At 38.2% G+C, this 17,554-nt stretch overlaps 2 protein-coding genes across 4 annotated transcripts; one reads left to right on the plus strand and one right to left on the minus strand.

The window, feature by feature from the left end:
* Positions 1-530: 530 nt before the first annotated feature.
* Positions 531-8,572, minus strand: LOC124163016 (uncharacterized protein C1orf112 homolog). The gene is made up of 13 exons (XM_046539802.1): positions 8,289-8,572; positions 8,033-8,182; positions 7,870-7,956; positions 7,651-7,793; positions 7,408-7,565; positions 7,062-7,255; positions 6,840-6,985; positions 6,525-6,651; positions 6,266-6,446; positions 5,349-5,592; positions 2,994-3,321; positions 1,547-1,780; positions 531-1,455 (listed from the first exon to the last, which is right to left on the minus strand). The coding sequence occupies exons 1-13, from the start codon at positions 8,388-8,390 to the stop codon at positions 724-726; spliced, it is 2,826 nt and encodes a 941-aa protein (XP_046395758.1). The 5' UTR covers positions 8,391-8,572; the 3' UTR covers positions 531-723.
* Positions 8,573-8,638: 66 nt separating this feature from the next.
* Positions 8,639-10,102, plus strand: LOC124163024 (voltage-dependent anion-selective channel protein 2-like). Of its 3 annotated transcripts, none has more exons than XM_046539825.1 (2): positions 8,639-9,712; positions 9,796-10,102. In XM_046539825.1, the coding sequence occupies exon 1, from the start codon at positions 8,738-8,740 to the stop codon at positions 9,584-9,586; it is 849 nt and encodes a 282-aa protein (XP_046395781.1). In that variant the 5' UTR covers positions 8,639-8,737; the 3' UTR covers positions 9,587-9,712; positions 9,796-10,102. The 3 variants fall into 3 exon arrangements, with proteins under 3 accessions (XP_046395781.1, XP_046395766.1, XP_046395774.1); XM_046539810.1 differs by having other exon boundaries at positions 9,821-10,102; XM_046539818.1 differs by having other exon boundaries at positions 9,824-10,102.
* The last annotated feature ends 7,452 nt before the right edge of the window (positions 10,103-17,554 follow it).

Consider the following 17,554-nt stretch of genomic DNA (forward strand, 5'->3'; position numbering starts at 1 on the left):
GATACTGAGACAGAAGGTATGGATAGAGGGAGTACATAGTGAAGAGGTTGTGTTGAAAAATGATTGGGTAAACAAGGGAGAGGAAGGAAGAGAATGGGATTTTTAGATGTAATGAAAGGGAGAAGGACTTATTGTGAATGGAAGAGGGAAGTACATGAAGGAAGGGCAGGCTGTCAGAATGCTTCTTAAGTACTTCATGGAAACCTACCTTAATTGGTAGAGTACTTTAATAATAATTATGCCTTCTACCCTCTTCCAGTTTCCTATTTAAAACCAATGCTACACCTCACTGATGCAGGTCTACACTGTGAAACATCACCATGTACAATCACTCAATTAGCACCCAATCTCATTCCACCTGATCTTGCGCAGTGCCAACACTTCTATTCTACCCTCCATTTCCTGTTTGATTAATTTAAGCTGCCCTGCCCTCATCATCCACGTTTCTACATTTATTTCTATATGATTCACTAATTTCCTGGTGTCCTACTCTTCATTTTCATTACTTATTAAATGAGTGGGTTAATTTTAGATTTAATAAATAATTTAATTTTGAGAAATTATGCATGTGTACAAGGAAAATCCAAAAATAAAGGGTAGGAAATGCCCTCCATTTCTAACCCCAAAAAAACAACTTTCACCGTGAAAAATAAAAGCCAAATGCACCAAAGCAAGGTGCCAAATATTTACATTATTTTTCAAAAAATTATCACATATTACATGTCAACTAACTAAACTCTGCAACTGACAAACAATCTCTTGTATTTCTGTTTTCACATAATTTGGCAAAGTTTCTTTTTTGTGCTCGTTCATTATGTATGCTAGGTCATCTTTCATCCTCTTCATCACTGTAACAAGAGAGTCATCTACTTTGCGTTTTTTTGACTTAAAATCTATTTCCATTTCATTGCTGAAACTCGAACTTGCACCATCATCATCACAAGCTCTAAGGAGCTTAGCCTCCTTATGTCTTTGGTCTCCGTGCTGGTCATTAACCTGACCTGTGACCTGAAAACTCTTGATTGGTAGTTCACAAACAACAGAGCTTTTTACCTCACACAGCCCACAAATGTGTGAAGGTTCGACTCTACTTTGCTTTCTTAAGAAATCTTCAAATGAAACTTTTTCTCCCGAGAATATTTGGTGAGGTACCTTCCTCAAACAATCAGCTACTTCATCTTTCACTTTCTGATTGCTTCCCACAGACATAGGAACTATTTGCTCATGCTTAGTAACTTGGGAAAAATATGTGAAAGCTTCCAAAGAAAGCTGTCTTATAATAGCATTTCTGTCTTGCAGAAGCAAAGAAAATGCTTTGGCAATCTGTTGGAAAACTTTGGCTTGATATGGATCACAATCAAGAAATAAGACTGCCAAATCCCTCAGAAATTTGAGGGTGGCAAGTTTCACTGAATGCAATGTTTGAAGTTTTTCGTGTAGTAATACATGTAACACCTGTAAATGTATTAAGAAAAAGTGTGGTCAGGTTAAAATATCAATGCAAAAAATACAAGGTAACAAACAAGAGCTCAGAAAAATACCCAACCTGTAAAATGTGTGCATTACTCAAGATGGAAGCAATGCAACTGGTGGCAGAGGTCAAATCGCTGAAAAATCTGTTCAACCATGCTTGAGAATTACTGCTTTCTAATGGAATTCGGGATGGACATATTGAGGCCCAAACCTTTACTATTTCAGATGCATACTGGCAACCTAAATCATCATTCTTTTCCAGTGGAGAACAGTTAAAGCCAACAGCAGCACCAACAACTGCATCCATCTGAAAAACATAATTTATACACATTCCTTGAGCGAAAAATCCACAGAGAAATAATCATTCCCCTTGACCGGGATTCGAACCCGATTTCCAATGAAGTGCTTTAGCCAACTACCAAGACGTCATTGTTCCATGTGAAAATTTGAGGAATATACCCGACAAGGTGGTATGGACTGCTGAGCAAATGATACGACAAGCAGTCCAAATCATGTGGACAGCGTCACAGCCGGAGAGCGAAGCCCGAACTTTGAACACAAAGAGGTGTTCGCTCTCGACTAATTTAAGTACATATACCAGTACTAGCCATGGTGATAACTTTAGGGAGTCACCCGTAATACAAAATTGTGCGAAAAATCCACAGAGGAAAAATCATTTGCATTGACCACGACTAGTGCCAGTATACTTAAATTAATCAAAGAGCGACCGCCTCTATGTTGTCAAAGTTCAGGCTTCACTTTCTGGCTGTGGCGCTGTGTGCATCATTTGGACTGCTTGTTGCAACATATGCTCAGCAGTCCATACCACCTTTATAGTCCTCAAATTTCCATATGGAAGAATGACGCTTCGGTAGCTTAACTGGCTAAAGCACTCGACCAGAAATTGCGGGATCCAGGTTTGAATCCTGGTCAAGGCAAATGATTTTTTCTCTAAGGATTTTTTGCACAATTTTGTGCATAGCAGGTGACTCCGTAAAGTTATCACCATGGCTAGTCCAGGTATAATTAAATTATTCACATTTCTTGAATAAATTAAGGATGGATCATTTATTTCTTTTTGTTATGATTCTGGTTTGGTTCCCAGTTCTGATTTGTAATCAAGTGTTTCATTTTCATTGCAGAATTTGGAAAGCTATAAATGATTTTTGCCAAGGCATTATGAAAAATGCCGGAAATGACAAATGCAGTTATGTTATTGACATTTGATTCATAGTGCCACTATATTAAAAGTGTGCAACAAAAATTATGCCCTAGGAAAGTTCTCAAATGGGGTTTGCACAAATTATTGTGGTAAAGATACCTTTCTATTTCAATTTTGAGTCTGGTTTTAGGGTCAACAACTAGCAATACCAAGAACTGAAGTGACCCATCTATAGAATAAATTATTTTTTTATTTAACTCTTAATGAGGATATATGTAACAAGGTTAGAATAACAAAAAACGATGAAGTAATGTAAAGAAGATCATAGCAGCTAAAAAAATTTGCAAGTCAAACTCACCATTTTATGATACAGATGAATGTTTGATGGGTTGGAGATAAAATTTTCTATTTCTCTCATTGATTGGGTTATTAGTTCAAATCGAACTCTCAACCTCAATTGCTCTGGTAGTTTCTTAATGTCAAAAATATGCCACAACCTTGGATTTGTGACAGGAGGGTACCTCTCACAAATTTGTACCATCCCCTTGTTTGATAAGAGAGAGAAAAGACGACGGAGTACCATTCTTAGATACATAGTTTCAGGACCCCCTCTATCCTGCAGTAAACTCTTGCTTATGTTTGTCAGTTGACCCACATGTTTGAAGCAAAGTTCAGCCGAACCACATCTGAAAATCATCGAAGAAAGTTCTATTAGAACACTTAGAAATCATAAGAGAAAAAATGAATGCATGTATCTAAAAATATTTCAGGCCATTGGGGTTAAACACAATTCAAAAACATGCTATTCGACACCTTTCCTTAAGCAATGAATACTTGACACTGATTTGACTCAAACCACAGCGAATGTCCACGCAAAAACATGATTTCATTTTTATGTCTATTATTAAATGAAGAGAAGAAATTACTTTTATTAGGATCACTCAACAATTCAAACTGAAGGTTGGTTTGGATGGATGAGTGAAGAGCTCATGCAAGCCTTGGCCACAGACGTGAGAATATAATAAATACAGGGTAGGGAGGCCAGTTCCTTTCCCTGCATCAAACTGTGTTTCAAGGATTTTATTTAGGCCATGTCCAAAGGCTTCATCAGATTGGAACCCACGACACGTATGTCAGCAACCAAGCGCTATACCCACTTGGCTATCATGCTCCCTGCCTAAGCGTTAAAGCATATAAAATGCAAGCGGAGAATCTTTTTACAATACATATTTCAAATTAAAATGTATAAAAAGTGCATAGTAACAATTAAATAGTAATAACCTGAATCATATTAAAAATGAACATTTGAGCATGCTTTCCTCATGTACTCTATTTGTTGAGCATATCTATTTTTGCTGGTGTTTCAATCATCACTTCATTAATTATGATCAGAGCTTTAAAATGTTTCTGTCTATAACTTGTCCGCTTGATAGACTGAAAAATGTATCCTCCTTTTTCATCTGCCATCCTCATTGTTACTTCAAGTTAGTTAATTCCTAAGATTTTACCTATAAATCACAGCATGTGTAATCCACAATATACAAAATCCCTTCTTTTATCTTTCCCATGAGCTTGGCCAGGGTTTTGATCTAGCCTTTCACACAGTACTCTTCGGTGGTCACCTTAAATACGTAGTCATAGACTGAAAGGTTTTGCCATAAGAAGTTGCCACTCCTTAAATCGATTTGATACCCCAATAGTTGCAATTGACTGGCTTGTTAAGTGTGAGCTGGTCATGACACCCTATAGAGAACTGGTATTTTGAATGCAAAATAATAGGAAGATTGAAGCCTTATGTCATAAAATGTTTCCAGCAAGTTAACGTAACATATTAACTCCAATATTATAGCAAATCCTCCTTTATCTCCATAAGTAAGGACACAACCCCACAAAAAGAAGCTGCATACCATTCAGTAACTTTCAGAGGAAATAACAACAAAAATTGAAAATTATAAAATTCGCTGCATTTTTTAATTGAAATTGTAAAATTGAGCAGGATACTCCTCAGAGCATCAATGTTTTTGCAGTTTATAGAGACAGTATGTGCCAACTAGGATTTTTCTTAACAGGCAAACCATCCTCTTCCAAGTGGTGAATCTATGCCATATTTTTGTGTGGAGAAGGAATCTGACTGTGGGTTAGACACTCATATTCGTTTCATGTAGCTGCAACACAGTGGGCAGCATTCTCCTGAGGCAACCACACCATTTCTCCATCAAAACAAATTCCCTAACACTATTCAACAATTAAGCACATTTGCACCACTTATTTGCCGGGATGCCTAAAACTAATGCAAAACATCCCATCTCTATACACTCTGTACTTCATGAGCTGAAGTGCCTAAACATGAGATCCACATCAAGTCAATGCAAACGGCCCTGTCCAGGTTTCACTTCCTTTGTGAGATTTCAATAGTGGGAATCTAGCAAAAATCTAAGAATCCATTACAAGTTTTCAATCTGCCAAAATGATCTGATTGTTTCCAGGAAGCTCTTTGACTGAGCTCCTCCTCTAATTCCTTGACTAAGGAAATAACAGATGCAACAGCTTAACTGATAGCTTGTCATGCCATAGAAAGGCATAATATCATTAGTGTGCCATTGAGTATAAAGCAAATTGAGTTGATTGCAGCCATGGCTTGGAACCATCTGCATACCTGGTGTATTTTGCAGAGTGCCACACAAAAAATACACTAATAATTGCCATTACTAACCTGGCAATCATACACCATACATCTGCAGCTATTAGGGCAGGCCAAAAACTTCCATTCCTACACAAGATATTATCCAAAAGTGTCTTCTCCACGAGAGGCATGGATTCTGTTGGAACTGTTGTAATCAGTGCAGACAGGTGGACAATCAATGATTCATACACACCATGATAGACACCACTTCCACCAGATGTTGGACCTTTGCAACTACCTTTTATCAGTAAATCCTGACTTAATTCTAAGTGACCTGAAATGGGATGCAGAATCATCAGAACAGTCACAACAAAGTGGGCGTGTTAACTTAATAAAATAAGTAAATGAAGGAAACATATGCACATCAGGGGTGGATTCAGCATCAATTTTGGGAGTGGGATCATGACCTGGGTTCAGGTAGATAGTAAGGAATACCCCCAGGAGAGAGGGGCATTTTTACAGTGGGGAGTGCCGTGCTCTATGATAAATACAACCCTAACTTCTCTCACGTTTGGGACTTGTACCATGCATTCCCATATAAGCTTCATTTATTCCTTTACGAGGATACCAAAACTAAAAAATTAAATAAAAATTAATGTTTTTGATAAGGTTTGGTCTGATCACGACCCCTGTACCCCCAACCCCTCCCCTAAATACACCTCTGATTCATATTATGAAGTAGAATGTGCATACAGTTATTTACAAGGGTAAATGAAAGAATTTATATTGCCTGAAGCACAAGATAAAATGTACAGTGAGAACTTCTGTAAGACCTGAAATTCATTTTTATCAAAATAGATTGATTAAAAATTGATGCAATCATCAAATTGACTGTATTTCAGTTACAGAGTGAAAGACTTTATAAAATACAAATGTGGTTCTTATAAAACAGGTGTGATGTCATCTCCAAATACACTGCTTTTGAGCATGCACTTTGGCATACTTACAGCAGCCAACTGCCTGGAACACAGCAGAAATGATGTTTTCACCTGAATCATTTTTAAGCCATGCTTCCCTGATTTTATTGTCACAGGATAAAATATTTTTTATAAGCATCACTGAAAACAACAAGAAACCCAGTTTCATGCTTTCTTTTTCATTAACTGACTGATGAAAACGGAAGTATTCCTGCAAGAAGACAGGAAGAATCACTAACATGTAATAATTCAAACCAATAGAAATATCATTTATTTCATGTTCACCCACTTCAGCCAAACCCCTTTCCTCTACCAGCCGCATGACTAGGGGTTCAACCCCAACTATCACATAGCTTTCGACAGCATCAATAATGGTCTTTGGAAACTGCATTACCCTCAAGTAAGGGTGAGAGTTACTGAAAAATAAATTTATTACGTGGAATGCATGCATACACTTCCAAGAACGATATTTTATACGCATTGTGATACATTTGCTGATAAGACAGCTTAAAAATTTGGGCACTGAATCAAGAGTGTACATTTGAATACCTTGTATATAATGGCCTCAAATAATATATTTCGATGGCCGCGTATGGTTTCTTACCTAAGTAAATATAATATTAAATGCACCAGCTCCTTATGACAGTCTCCAAGGTAGCCAACATAGGTTTCACAAATCAGCATTAATATTTTCAAAGTGAAGTTTAATAGCTTGAGATCCCGTACAACAGATTTGCTGTCCGAAGTATCCTATGATTTAAAAAACTGTGAGTATAGGCTTGAATGTAAAACGGCATATACATTTCTAATGCTATAATAAAAATACCAATTCCAGTATAGCTTGCAATCCAGTTCTTAAGTCAGACGAGAGGAATTTTATAGGACGGCACACTTCAATCCTCTGCTTCAAATTCGCCACGTTTTCTTGCAAAACCTTAGCATAGAACTTCCACTGACTTGCCATCGCTTTTATACCCAAACCGGTCACCACTTCAGCAATTTCTTCCATAACCTCAAGAACTGGAAAATATAAGGAGACATCAATGACATGTATGTAATAGGCCAGTGCCGATTTTTATTTGTCAAACATATTAAAATAAAAAATAATACCATTGATTCAACAATAAACATCATCTACTTTTTTCATAATAAACTAAATGATATCTCCATACCATTTACGAGATCATCAAGGTCTTCCTCGTACGAACAGTCATATTTAATATTAGATGTTAAGGCTGTAATAAACCGCCCTTGAATTGCATGACTGGTTTTGAAAAGTAAACCTAAAGTTTCACTCAACGGTTGAAAGAAGCTTCCATACATGTTTGTGCTGAAAAGTCAAAATTCATCATTTTAACCTAAGTCATTGCATTGACGAGATATCTACTATACACAGCGCTACGTATCCATTTTACCTTTCTTTACAATGCTTGAAAGAATACAGAAGAATATCAGCCACATTTTTTGACACACTAGGAATATCACCAGCTCTTATTTGGCTACTTGATACAATATACTGTAGTGCGCTATCAACGCACTCCAACAAAATGAGGCAGACCTGGCGAAAAAGAAAATATTCGCAATTACTGCGTCACATGATAGTGATTGGGAAGACGAATAATTTAAACAATCACCTTTAATAATCCATCTAGGTCGTCAGTTACTTCCTCGGGTTGAACAACATCCTCGCTTTTGAGTTTGAACTGTATGCCATTCAGCGTCTACAATGTAAGAGATAAATATACTCTAAATTATAATCATTTTACAGCAAAACGTAACCCAAACAATGGAACATACCTCATGAAACAGATGTTTCAAGGCTGGAAAGGCATGCTGGAAAATTTTCTTCTCTGCGTGCTCAATTCTTATAACTGGTAAACAAGAATTTAAAAGCACTCTAAGAACCTTAATTGCTCGGCAACTATCATCTTCCACGCCCAGGGAGTTGTAAAACATTGCTAAGGATGCAGCTTTTCAATTACAAAATTAAGAAGACAAATGATGATGATAATCATAATAATAATAAAAAAGGGAAATGTTCAAGAAAGGATATTATTAAATCCGGTAAAAATTCTGCCGTTTTTTCTTTCAAACTGCAATAGTCCAGAGTTTCGAAAATTTCTAACAGCTCTTCAGGAGACTTCTGTGATGCCATTTCAGATTATGAAGCCGATGTATTTTACCAAAGAGTACTTACTCAAATACATACCACGAACATTAATAACAGACCATGCTATTCTAAAAGTTCAAAAATTTTATCTTAAACCAGCAAAGAAAGTCAACATTGTAAACTTTTCGGTATAGTTACTAAACTTTGCTACGTTTTCCTTGGAAAATCGCGCGCTACCGTAGTACTAACGCTGAATGATGTTAGCTTGTTTTCAGGTTGACTATCGAACTGCGTACACAACGTGACCTCTTTCTACGTGGTTGCATGTGAGAACATCAGTCATTAGGCGTTCTGCATTTTGTTGTTGCAATTTAAGGTTAATTGCATAAGTCATGGCCCCACCGACTTTTGGAGATTTAGGAAAGTCGTGCCGTGATGTTTTCGGTAAAGGATATCACTTTGGATTGATCAAGCTTGAACTGAAAACGAAAACTAAAGATGCTGTCGATATAACCGCTGGCGGTTCCTTAAACCAGGACTCCGGGAAAGTTTTTGGAGCTTTGGAAACCAAGTATAAGGTCAAGGATTATGGATTAGTTTTTACGGAGAAATGGAATACGGACAATTCACTATGTACTGAAGTATCTGTTGAAGACCGACTAGCCAAAGGACTGAAACTCTCCTTCGATTCCACGTTCTCTCCCCAAAGCGGAAAGAAGACCGGACGAGTGAAAACTCAGTTTAAGCATGACTGCATGGCCATGAATATGGATGTGGATCTTGATCTTGCTGGTCCTTTAATCAAGGGAAGTTCTGTTTTTTGCTACAACGGATGGCTTGCGGGATACCAGATGACTTTCGATTCAGCTAAGTCGAAATTCACCAAAAATAACTTCGCTGTGGGATACTCAGCAGGGGATTTTGTCTTGCACACCAGTGTCAACGATGGACAAGAATACTTAGGTTCGCTGTACCAGAAAGTCAACCCTAAGTTGGAGACCGGAATTCAATTAGCATGGTCTGCTGGTTCTACTGCCACTCGTTTTGAAATGGGATGCAAGTACTCATTGGCTAAAAATGCTGCTGTTCGAGCCAAGGTGGATAACTCAAGTTGCGTGGGATTAGGCTATCAGCAGGAGCTGCGAGATGGTGTCACGCTGACTTTATCCGCATTGATTGACGGCAAAAACTTGAATCAAGGAGGTCACAAAATTGGGTTGGCCTTGGATTTGGAGGCTTAAACAACACAATTACTTGGCCATAAGTAAGCAATTCCCGGAAAGATGATATGGGCTTCTTGATATCCATCCACACCTTCAGGAATGAATGTTAGCTTAACCTCATCTCATGGTGCCCATTACTGTAAGGTATGGTTCACTTCTTGGTCTTTGATGATATCTTGGAAATTTTTGTCATTCATTAAGCCTGTGCTGTAGGAATATTTGTTTAGAAATTCCCTTATTCTTAATTTCCAGCAGAGTGGATGGATTAGGAGAGGACTGTGTGAAGCCCATATTTTAGTGATACCCTGCCTTCACCAATGGATCCAGTGGCAAATGGAGATGCCTGAAAGTGTAAAATGCGCCATGGGAACCAAATTCGGCAAAAACCATTCTTAGAACAGTGTCAAGTGTCCCATATTAGCTTGTGGTAGTAAAAACTAACCTAGCTATGTTGTATTAGTTCGTTGTTTATGGGGGGTGATTGGACTGAAAAGAGACTCTGTATGGCCAATAACAATAAAACTGTAATGTTTATGGTTTAGTATCTCATTCATAGCGTCTCTTGACACGTTGGTACCGTGTGTGTAAATGCATGTTTCTTAGAGTAAAATCCGTTTTATTTTAGACTTCTTGTTATTATGAGGTGTTTATGTAGACAACAGTTTTCTGCGAAAATGCCGCACGTTTTGCCCTTCTCCCTGTGTACTAGTTACCTAGCGGTCCTAATGGGAATCCGATTAGTGTAAGTTGTTCTGGGGATGTCTGGTTTAGTCCGAAGTGTCTATACTTCTCGATTCGTAACTAAAATGTGTTTCTCTTGTGAATCTTTTGCCTGATACTGTGCTTGGTTAACTTAATGCTAATAATTAGTGGTGTGGAAAGAGGCAGTCTTTAATGTTTAATTGAATGGAAATGGCCTAGGACAAGTATTGCTTTGATAGTTGTTGCATTCATGTGGTATTTTCCCTTAGCTTCATAGGCAAGAGATCGTTCTCCGTTTTTTATGGTGAATTCGGCTCATCCTCACTCAAATTTCATATGGAAGTATTCAGCATATTATCACGGTATGTTAGGTCTAAAGATTGGGCATAAAGTTGCTTTTGAGATCATTATTCGTCTCTATTTGGAAAATGCGGGGAACAATTTTAACTCAGCTTTTAAATAATTTCTATTCTAAAATGTGTATTTATGTTCAAACATAAGGAGCACTTATCCTTCTTTTCATTAATTTAATTGGGTCTGTGCAAAATCTTAATGCTACATTGAGCTGAATATTGTTCATCTTTGAGGTCGCTTAATTTCCCATTTATAAGCGAACGTCCCACTCTTGCTGATCTGAAAAGAGAGATAAGAAAATGCACGCATAAGAATTAGTGCATCAACTTGCATACATTAACATACTGATGATATCTTTTAGTATGCTTACTTTCTCTGTAATCTAGGATTCCTGTGCACTAGGGACTTGGTCTTTTTTATAAAAGACGGGACATACAGAAGTTTATTGCAGCATTTATGTTAACAGCAGTAACAGCGTTTGGCGTCATTATCTGTAGTCCTTAAAGATTTTCTAGTTAAAATTTTCCGAAGCATGCTTAATAATGAATTTTGGCGTTTAACATTCTGCCGTGCCCTTGGTGTGGGTATATCTGTTGGCAAAATTCGTTCTTGACATTGATCAATCAAAAAACCACTATTACTTGGGTGAAACTTAATGTAAGTGTTCTTTAATTGTTCAAAAAATGTTCATCGCCCTCTTAGGTAACCTTTGAACTAATGAGGACCTCCAGTGCAGTTTAAAATGTAGGGTAATGTTCCTTCAAGATTAGGTTGATAATGCTTTTCTCCATAATGTTTTAATTATCACTCCATTCTTGGCAAGTAAATATTTATTACTGGCTTATTATTGTACAAGCAAATTTTTCCTGTTTTGGCATGAATACTGTGAATGAGTGATTTATAGATGAGATACCCTACTTTGATGATAGATAAGGTCAAGTATGTATGTTACCAGGAAGGGAATAGCATCTTCAAAGGCGGTCATTAAGTAAGAAGAAAAGTTGGTTACTGGGTCATTGTGTAATACTATATGATATGTAGCATAGAGGTAAGCTGGATGGCAACACTGGTATTGAGGAAGGTGACTGGGGGGTGTTTTAGGGTGGAGATTGGGAATGAAGGCCTGTGAGCAGGTGCAAAGTTGCTTTTTTCTCACCTGCAATCCAAGCTCGCCTTGCTAAGGCCCAGTGTGACAAGGTGCTTGTGTGCTGAGTTCTTGATTGACCAGCCAAGCAGCAGCCTACCTGCCTTTACAGGGAGGCCGCTTGAGTAGAAAGTTATGGAATTCCGCTGCCTGGAAAGTAGCAAAATAAGGTTTACATAAATAAATTATAAGCAATATTCAAAAGGAGACATTTAGTCATCTTTTAAACGAAAAGAAAATATTTTATATTTTAGTTTCTCATCCCAAGTGCTGCACAATCATCATAATGTTATTTTTTTTTAATTTTGCATTTAAATTATTTTTAAAGTGGTATCATTATTACGTTCTTAATATCAACTATCCCCCATGAAGATGAAAGGTCCATAAAATACATTATTCTTATTTTATTTTGATTGATCGAATGCAAATAACCACCATGCTTTGCAAATGTCAACTGCTCCATCTGAAAGGTGGCAGGGAGGGTTCCACTCCATTAGTGGAATTTCTGTATCTCTCTTGGCATTCTCTTTGGATGCTGCCATGTTGCTGTGGAATGATTACAACAGGGAAGAATGAGTAGAGAATAGGTGGCTGGGGTTAAAGGTTGATATGGGTTTCTGTTCTTGCTCATCCATTGGGCGGATGTTGAACTTTCTCAGGAATAACATGAGGCTGAATTAAGTTTTTTTCCATCCCTACTGAGCCACCCCTCTCAGCTTTAGCAGTTACGCAGCCTGTGCCTAAAGATTGCTTGCAGTAAGACAGCTCTCAGTGTGGAAGTGAGATATTGGCATACCAGTTGGAAAATTTGGGAAATATTGCATCCAGTGGTGAAGTTTTTCTCTTTATCTTATCTCTAGCTCACTCTCACCGAAATCAGAATGCTATGCACTCGGTTGTTGGCCTCCAGTGTGTAGGTGAGGTGAAAAACTTTGACCTGGAGGGCAAAGAATGGAAAGTGTTGGAGATTTGAAGACTATGGGATGGGTGTAACTGAAGGGATGCAATGCTTAAAGGGAGAAGGAATACTGAAATCCTAGATGGAGGTAAGCAAGGAACGGAACAGGAATAGTGAAAAGAGTGAACAGCACTTGTCTTTCTGTCGAACTGAATAATGCTATTCAATCACATTCATTAGCTTCTTTTTCCATGAAAAACTGTCACAACTGTTCATTACATTCGGATATAAGAGAGGGTGAAAACATTTTACAATTGAAAGGCTGTTAAGCGTTGAAAATGTGAGCAAAGTCTTCTCTTTTTTTTTATCTTTATGTGCCCTATATCTTGATTTCTTGGCAAATTAGAGTACAATACTTAGTAACTTAGTGGTAGATTTTTTGTCCCCCCCACAGTGATGGTACAAAAGACTCACACCTCTTCAAAACCATTTATCCTCTTGCTTCTGTCTCCATCCTATTTTTCCTTTGTACAACTGGTAGCTATTTAAGCCATGGAAATCACAAATAAAATAAAAATCTGTAAAACAGTTTCCTTTAGTATATGTATTAGATGCTGTCCCTTGACTACCAACCAATCATCTTGAAATTTTAAGTTAAGTAGACTAGACCTTATGAACATTTGACTGTCTAAAACTAAAATAAAATTACATCTGAGGCATACTGCAAGGTAAAATTTGAGATGCAGGAAAATGTTATTAAGGTTCCACTCTATTTGCCCCAAAAATTTTAAGATTGTTGAGTAAGTTTTAAGTGAGTCATCTCTCACCGAAGGAGACTCATCAAGCAGGAGGTATATGCATCTTCTTGAGATAGCTATAAGGCTTCTTATCCTTCATTTTGTCGATGAATGTCTGTCCTCTCCTCTTCGTCTCCACTCTCCGCTTTGTACTTGTTCCATTTGTACCATCTCCCTTTCCAATACTGTCCCTCCATTGTCTTCTATAGCAATTTCCTCAATTATCTACCTGCCTGCTTAGTTTATACTATGTTCACTTGTTGATCAATTGAGAGGTATGTGGTACATAGTATTGCCAATAAATGATGGCCATGAGAAGTGAAATAATATACATACATCAAATTTCTGTTCAAGAATGTGGTATGCATCGCATGCCATACAAATCTGTGACTGCATGGACATTCTGAATAAATTAGGTTATTAAAATTATTATTTATTTTTATGTTTTAACTAGAGTGGATTTCAAAACTTATATTTTCCAACGTTAGATATGTACTCCCCTCACTGTCAGTGCTTCAACCTGAAGTTTGGCTTTGGATTAGTGCAGCAGCTCATGCTAGATGTGCATAGCTTCTTTATTTTGGTCTTTTCCTTCATTTGTCTTTTTATTAATTATTTTAACATTTGTTCACAAAACCTAATTGTATATCCATGCCAATAAGCATAGAAATTTTTGTTAATCAAAGACAAATGGCTGTATGTAAAATGAAATCGTAAATAATCAAAAATTATTGTAATATTCAGAAAAAAGAGTTTATCTGTGGACCCATAGGCAGGGGCGGTCTGGGATGAATAGGGTCCCTTGGCTGGGGCTCATGATGGGGCCCTCCCCCAGAAAATTTTAGGAAATTGCATGCCTGGATATGGATTTTACGCTAATCTGGCTCTTAAAAATTAGGTAGAAGTTAATAATATAGCAATTTTGTCAGAAAAAATGTAGTAAAAAGTGAGAATTCCACGGCTTATGTGGCGTAACATGTTTAAATCTTGGAGATTCGTAACATAAGACCCCTTTTTATTCTTCCTAAAACTTTATTCTTATCCCTTCTCTTGAATAGTTTCTCAGGGTGATCTAAAGAGCTGTAACATGGTTTTAACCATGAACTTCGGGGCCACATTCGAAACTAGAGCCTGTACACTAGGGCGGATCGCAAAAATCGATTTTTTTCAAATCCATCTGGCCCATTGAAAAAAAGTTGTGGGACCGATCAAAAATAAGGCCTGAAAAATTTGAGACCTGTAGGTGAACCCCTGACCCTCGCTCAAATGCAATTTAGGGGGGGAAGGTCGAAATTCGAAAAATATAGTATTTTATGGTCATTTCCTATAGATTTTGCCGAGTTACTGCCCTTTAGGGCTAAAATTTCGTGCATTTTGATGTATCTGCCACCGTTTAGCCACAAAATGCCTAATTTGAGTCCGCGCCCGCGGAGATAATATTCCAACGCCCACGCAGCGTCGCGGATACAAGAGCCGCAGGCCGATCCCCTCCCCTCCCCGCTCACTTCTACCCCTCCCACGCCTCCAATACAGCAAAATGCATCCCGCGTATACTGCTAGGAGGTCATTTATCTTTGATAATATAAATCGGAATATGGTAGAAGGTAATAAAGGAAGCTTAGTGAGACGACTTGTCCCTTATTAGGCGCCTCGTCGGGGTTAAACAAATCGATGTTACCAACTTTTAGAGAAGTGATGAAATATTTTTAGATCCGAGAACGCAGGAGAGGAGCCTACGGTCCATGAAAAGGCCTCTCGAGTGGCTATAAAGGTGTGCGAACTATGGTGACCCTTCCCTTCCATTATGTGTGTGACTAAATGATTTTGCGGTACAAAAGGAAGTACTAAAACTTACGGAAAATGCGAATAGGCCAAACGTAGGGTTTTTGCTTAAGTACAAACCTGAAGCACTTTGGAAAGAACATTTGAAATTATGCGATATTTTTGCGTGTAAGTGCAAGAAGGAGCATAATGTTCCCCCCAATGAATAAGTATGTTGAGAGACCAGCGGACGAAACTAAAGATGATGGCTGCAGAATTGAGTCCTAAAGAAACTCGACAACTGAGGAAAAAAAAGAGAATCGCCGGAGAGTGTTGAGTCAACATCGTCAATTCTTGTATGGGAAAATAGTATCAAAAATATTCTTCATCAATTCATCCGAAGAAAATTAAACTGAAGAGATATCATCCGATTTTTATCTCTACTTTCCTCATCAAATAAAAATTCAGGACTAAACTCAAACTGGAACTTCTGCGAGGAAAATGCGTCTGCCAAATGTGATAGAGGTATATGCAAGAACCAAGAAACAGCAATGATCGTCCCCGCAACTTTAGTTGACGCAAAAATCATAACTTCGTAAGAAACATCCAAGGTAGTTTGCAAGAATTATTTACGTAGACAGAAAAAGATGCTAATTATTGTGAATACGAAAAGAGAGGTATCAAAGGGTGTCATCAAAGGGCTACATTTTTATGGAGTGAAAGACTATACTTTTGTCTGATGAAAAAAGGCAAGAGCACTTATCAATCCAAGTTTAGAGGGGAATGTGTGATGTTAGTTGAAGAAACAGGGTCCCACTTTTGGGTTCGCCTCCCCAGTCGTAGGATTAGCAAAAGTTATAAAATCTGCCATTCTCGATTCCTTTCCGAGTGAATATTAGATACACGAAAATAAAAAGGATTTGAATGCGATGGTGAATACCGCCCAAAAAGGAGGCATCATCCCTATGCTACAAGCATAATTCCAACATCCCTTGCTATGTGAGAAAAATCTTCTCGGGATTCCCACCGGGTTAATTTTTCCATAATGGCAAACGTTTCAAGCTCCGACTCGGGACTCATCATCAGGGATAAATTTCGTTGAATCCCGAGAAGAGTTTACCCACATCATTCGCCGGGAAAGTATCAAATCATATTTCATCCCTTACAGAGGTCTATTTGCTAATTGCACTAATTTGACTTAGATTTGCGGCATAAATATTGGGAGGGCAATCTAAGGACCGAATTTGCGTTGTTGCAAGTATTTGTTTGGCGGCCGATCCGAGATTTTTTAAAGTGCTGGATTTTAATATCAACTTTAAGGACTACTCGCTGATGACATATTGGAGAGAGACCACAGTACCTCCGGCTACATCTGACCTTAGGGCTGTGGATTTTCAAAAATCTGTTGATGAACTTTCAGATTTGAAGTTAAATATTTCTTTTTGTTATAGATACGGACGAGAGATTCGTGAAGATATTCACAAAAACTTTGTTGACAACAGCAAAAGACGAGGAATGACACTGATATAAGAAATACAGATTGGAAAGCAGGTAATTGAAAAATTCTTTCGTGATTGTTCATCCACAGACGATACTGAAACATTAAATATTTAGACTAACGAAGTAAGACGCACTTGGTGTGAATTTTGGTGCATTTGGCGCGTGGGAGAAGCTTGCGGGGAGGGGACGCGAGCGGCTTTCGCCCAAAATCCATTTAATCATATCTGTCGGACAAAACCGAAATTGGAGCGCAAGGAAGCACACCTTTATAGCCTCTCGAGAGGCCTTTTCATGGACCGTAGGCTCCTTTCCTGCGTTCTCGGATCTAAAAATATTTCATCACTTCTCTAAAAGTTGGTAACATCGATTTGTTTAACCCCGACGAGGCGCCTAATAAGGGACAAGTCGTCTCACTAAGCTTCCTTTATTACCTTCTACCATATTCCGATTTATATTATCAAAGATAAATGACCTCCTAGCAGTATACGCGGGATGCATTTTGCTGTATTGGAGGCGTGGGAGGGGTAGAAGTGAGCGGGGAGGGGAGGGGATCGGCCTGCGGCTCTTGTATCCGCGACGCTGCGTGGGCGTTGGAATATTATCTCCGCGGGCGCGGACTCAAATTAGGCATTTTGTGGCTAAACGGTGGCAGATACATCAAAATGCACGAAATTTTAGCCCTAAAGGGCAGTAACTCGGCAAAATCTATAGGAAATGACCATAAAATACTATATTTTTCGAATTTCGACCTTCCCCCCCTAAATTGCATTTGAGCGAGGGTCAGGGGTTCACCTACAGGTCTCAAATTTTTCAGGCCTTATTTTTGATCG

Source organism: Ischnura elegans, chromosome 1 (assembly GCF_921293095.1).
Source record: "Ischnura elegans chromosome 1, ioIscEleg1.1, whole genome shotgun sequence".
NCBI lineage: Eukaryota > Metazoa > Arthropoda > Insecta > Odonata > Coenagrionidae > Ischnura > Ischnura elegans.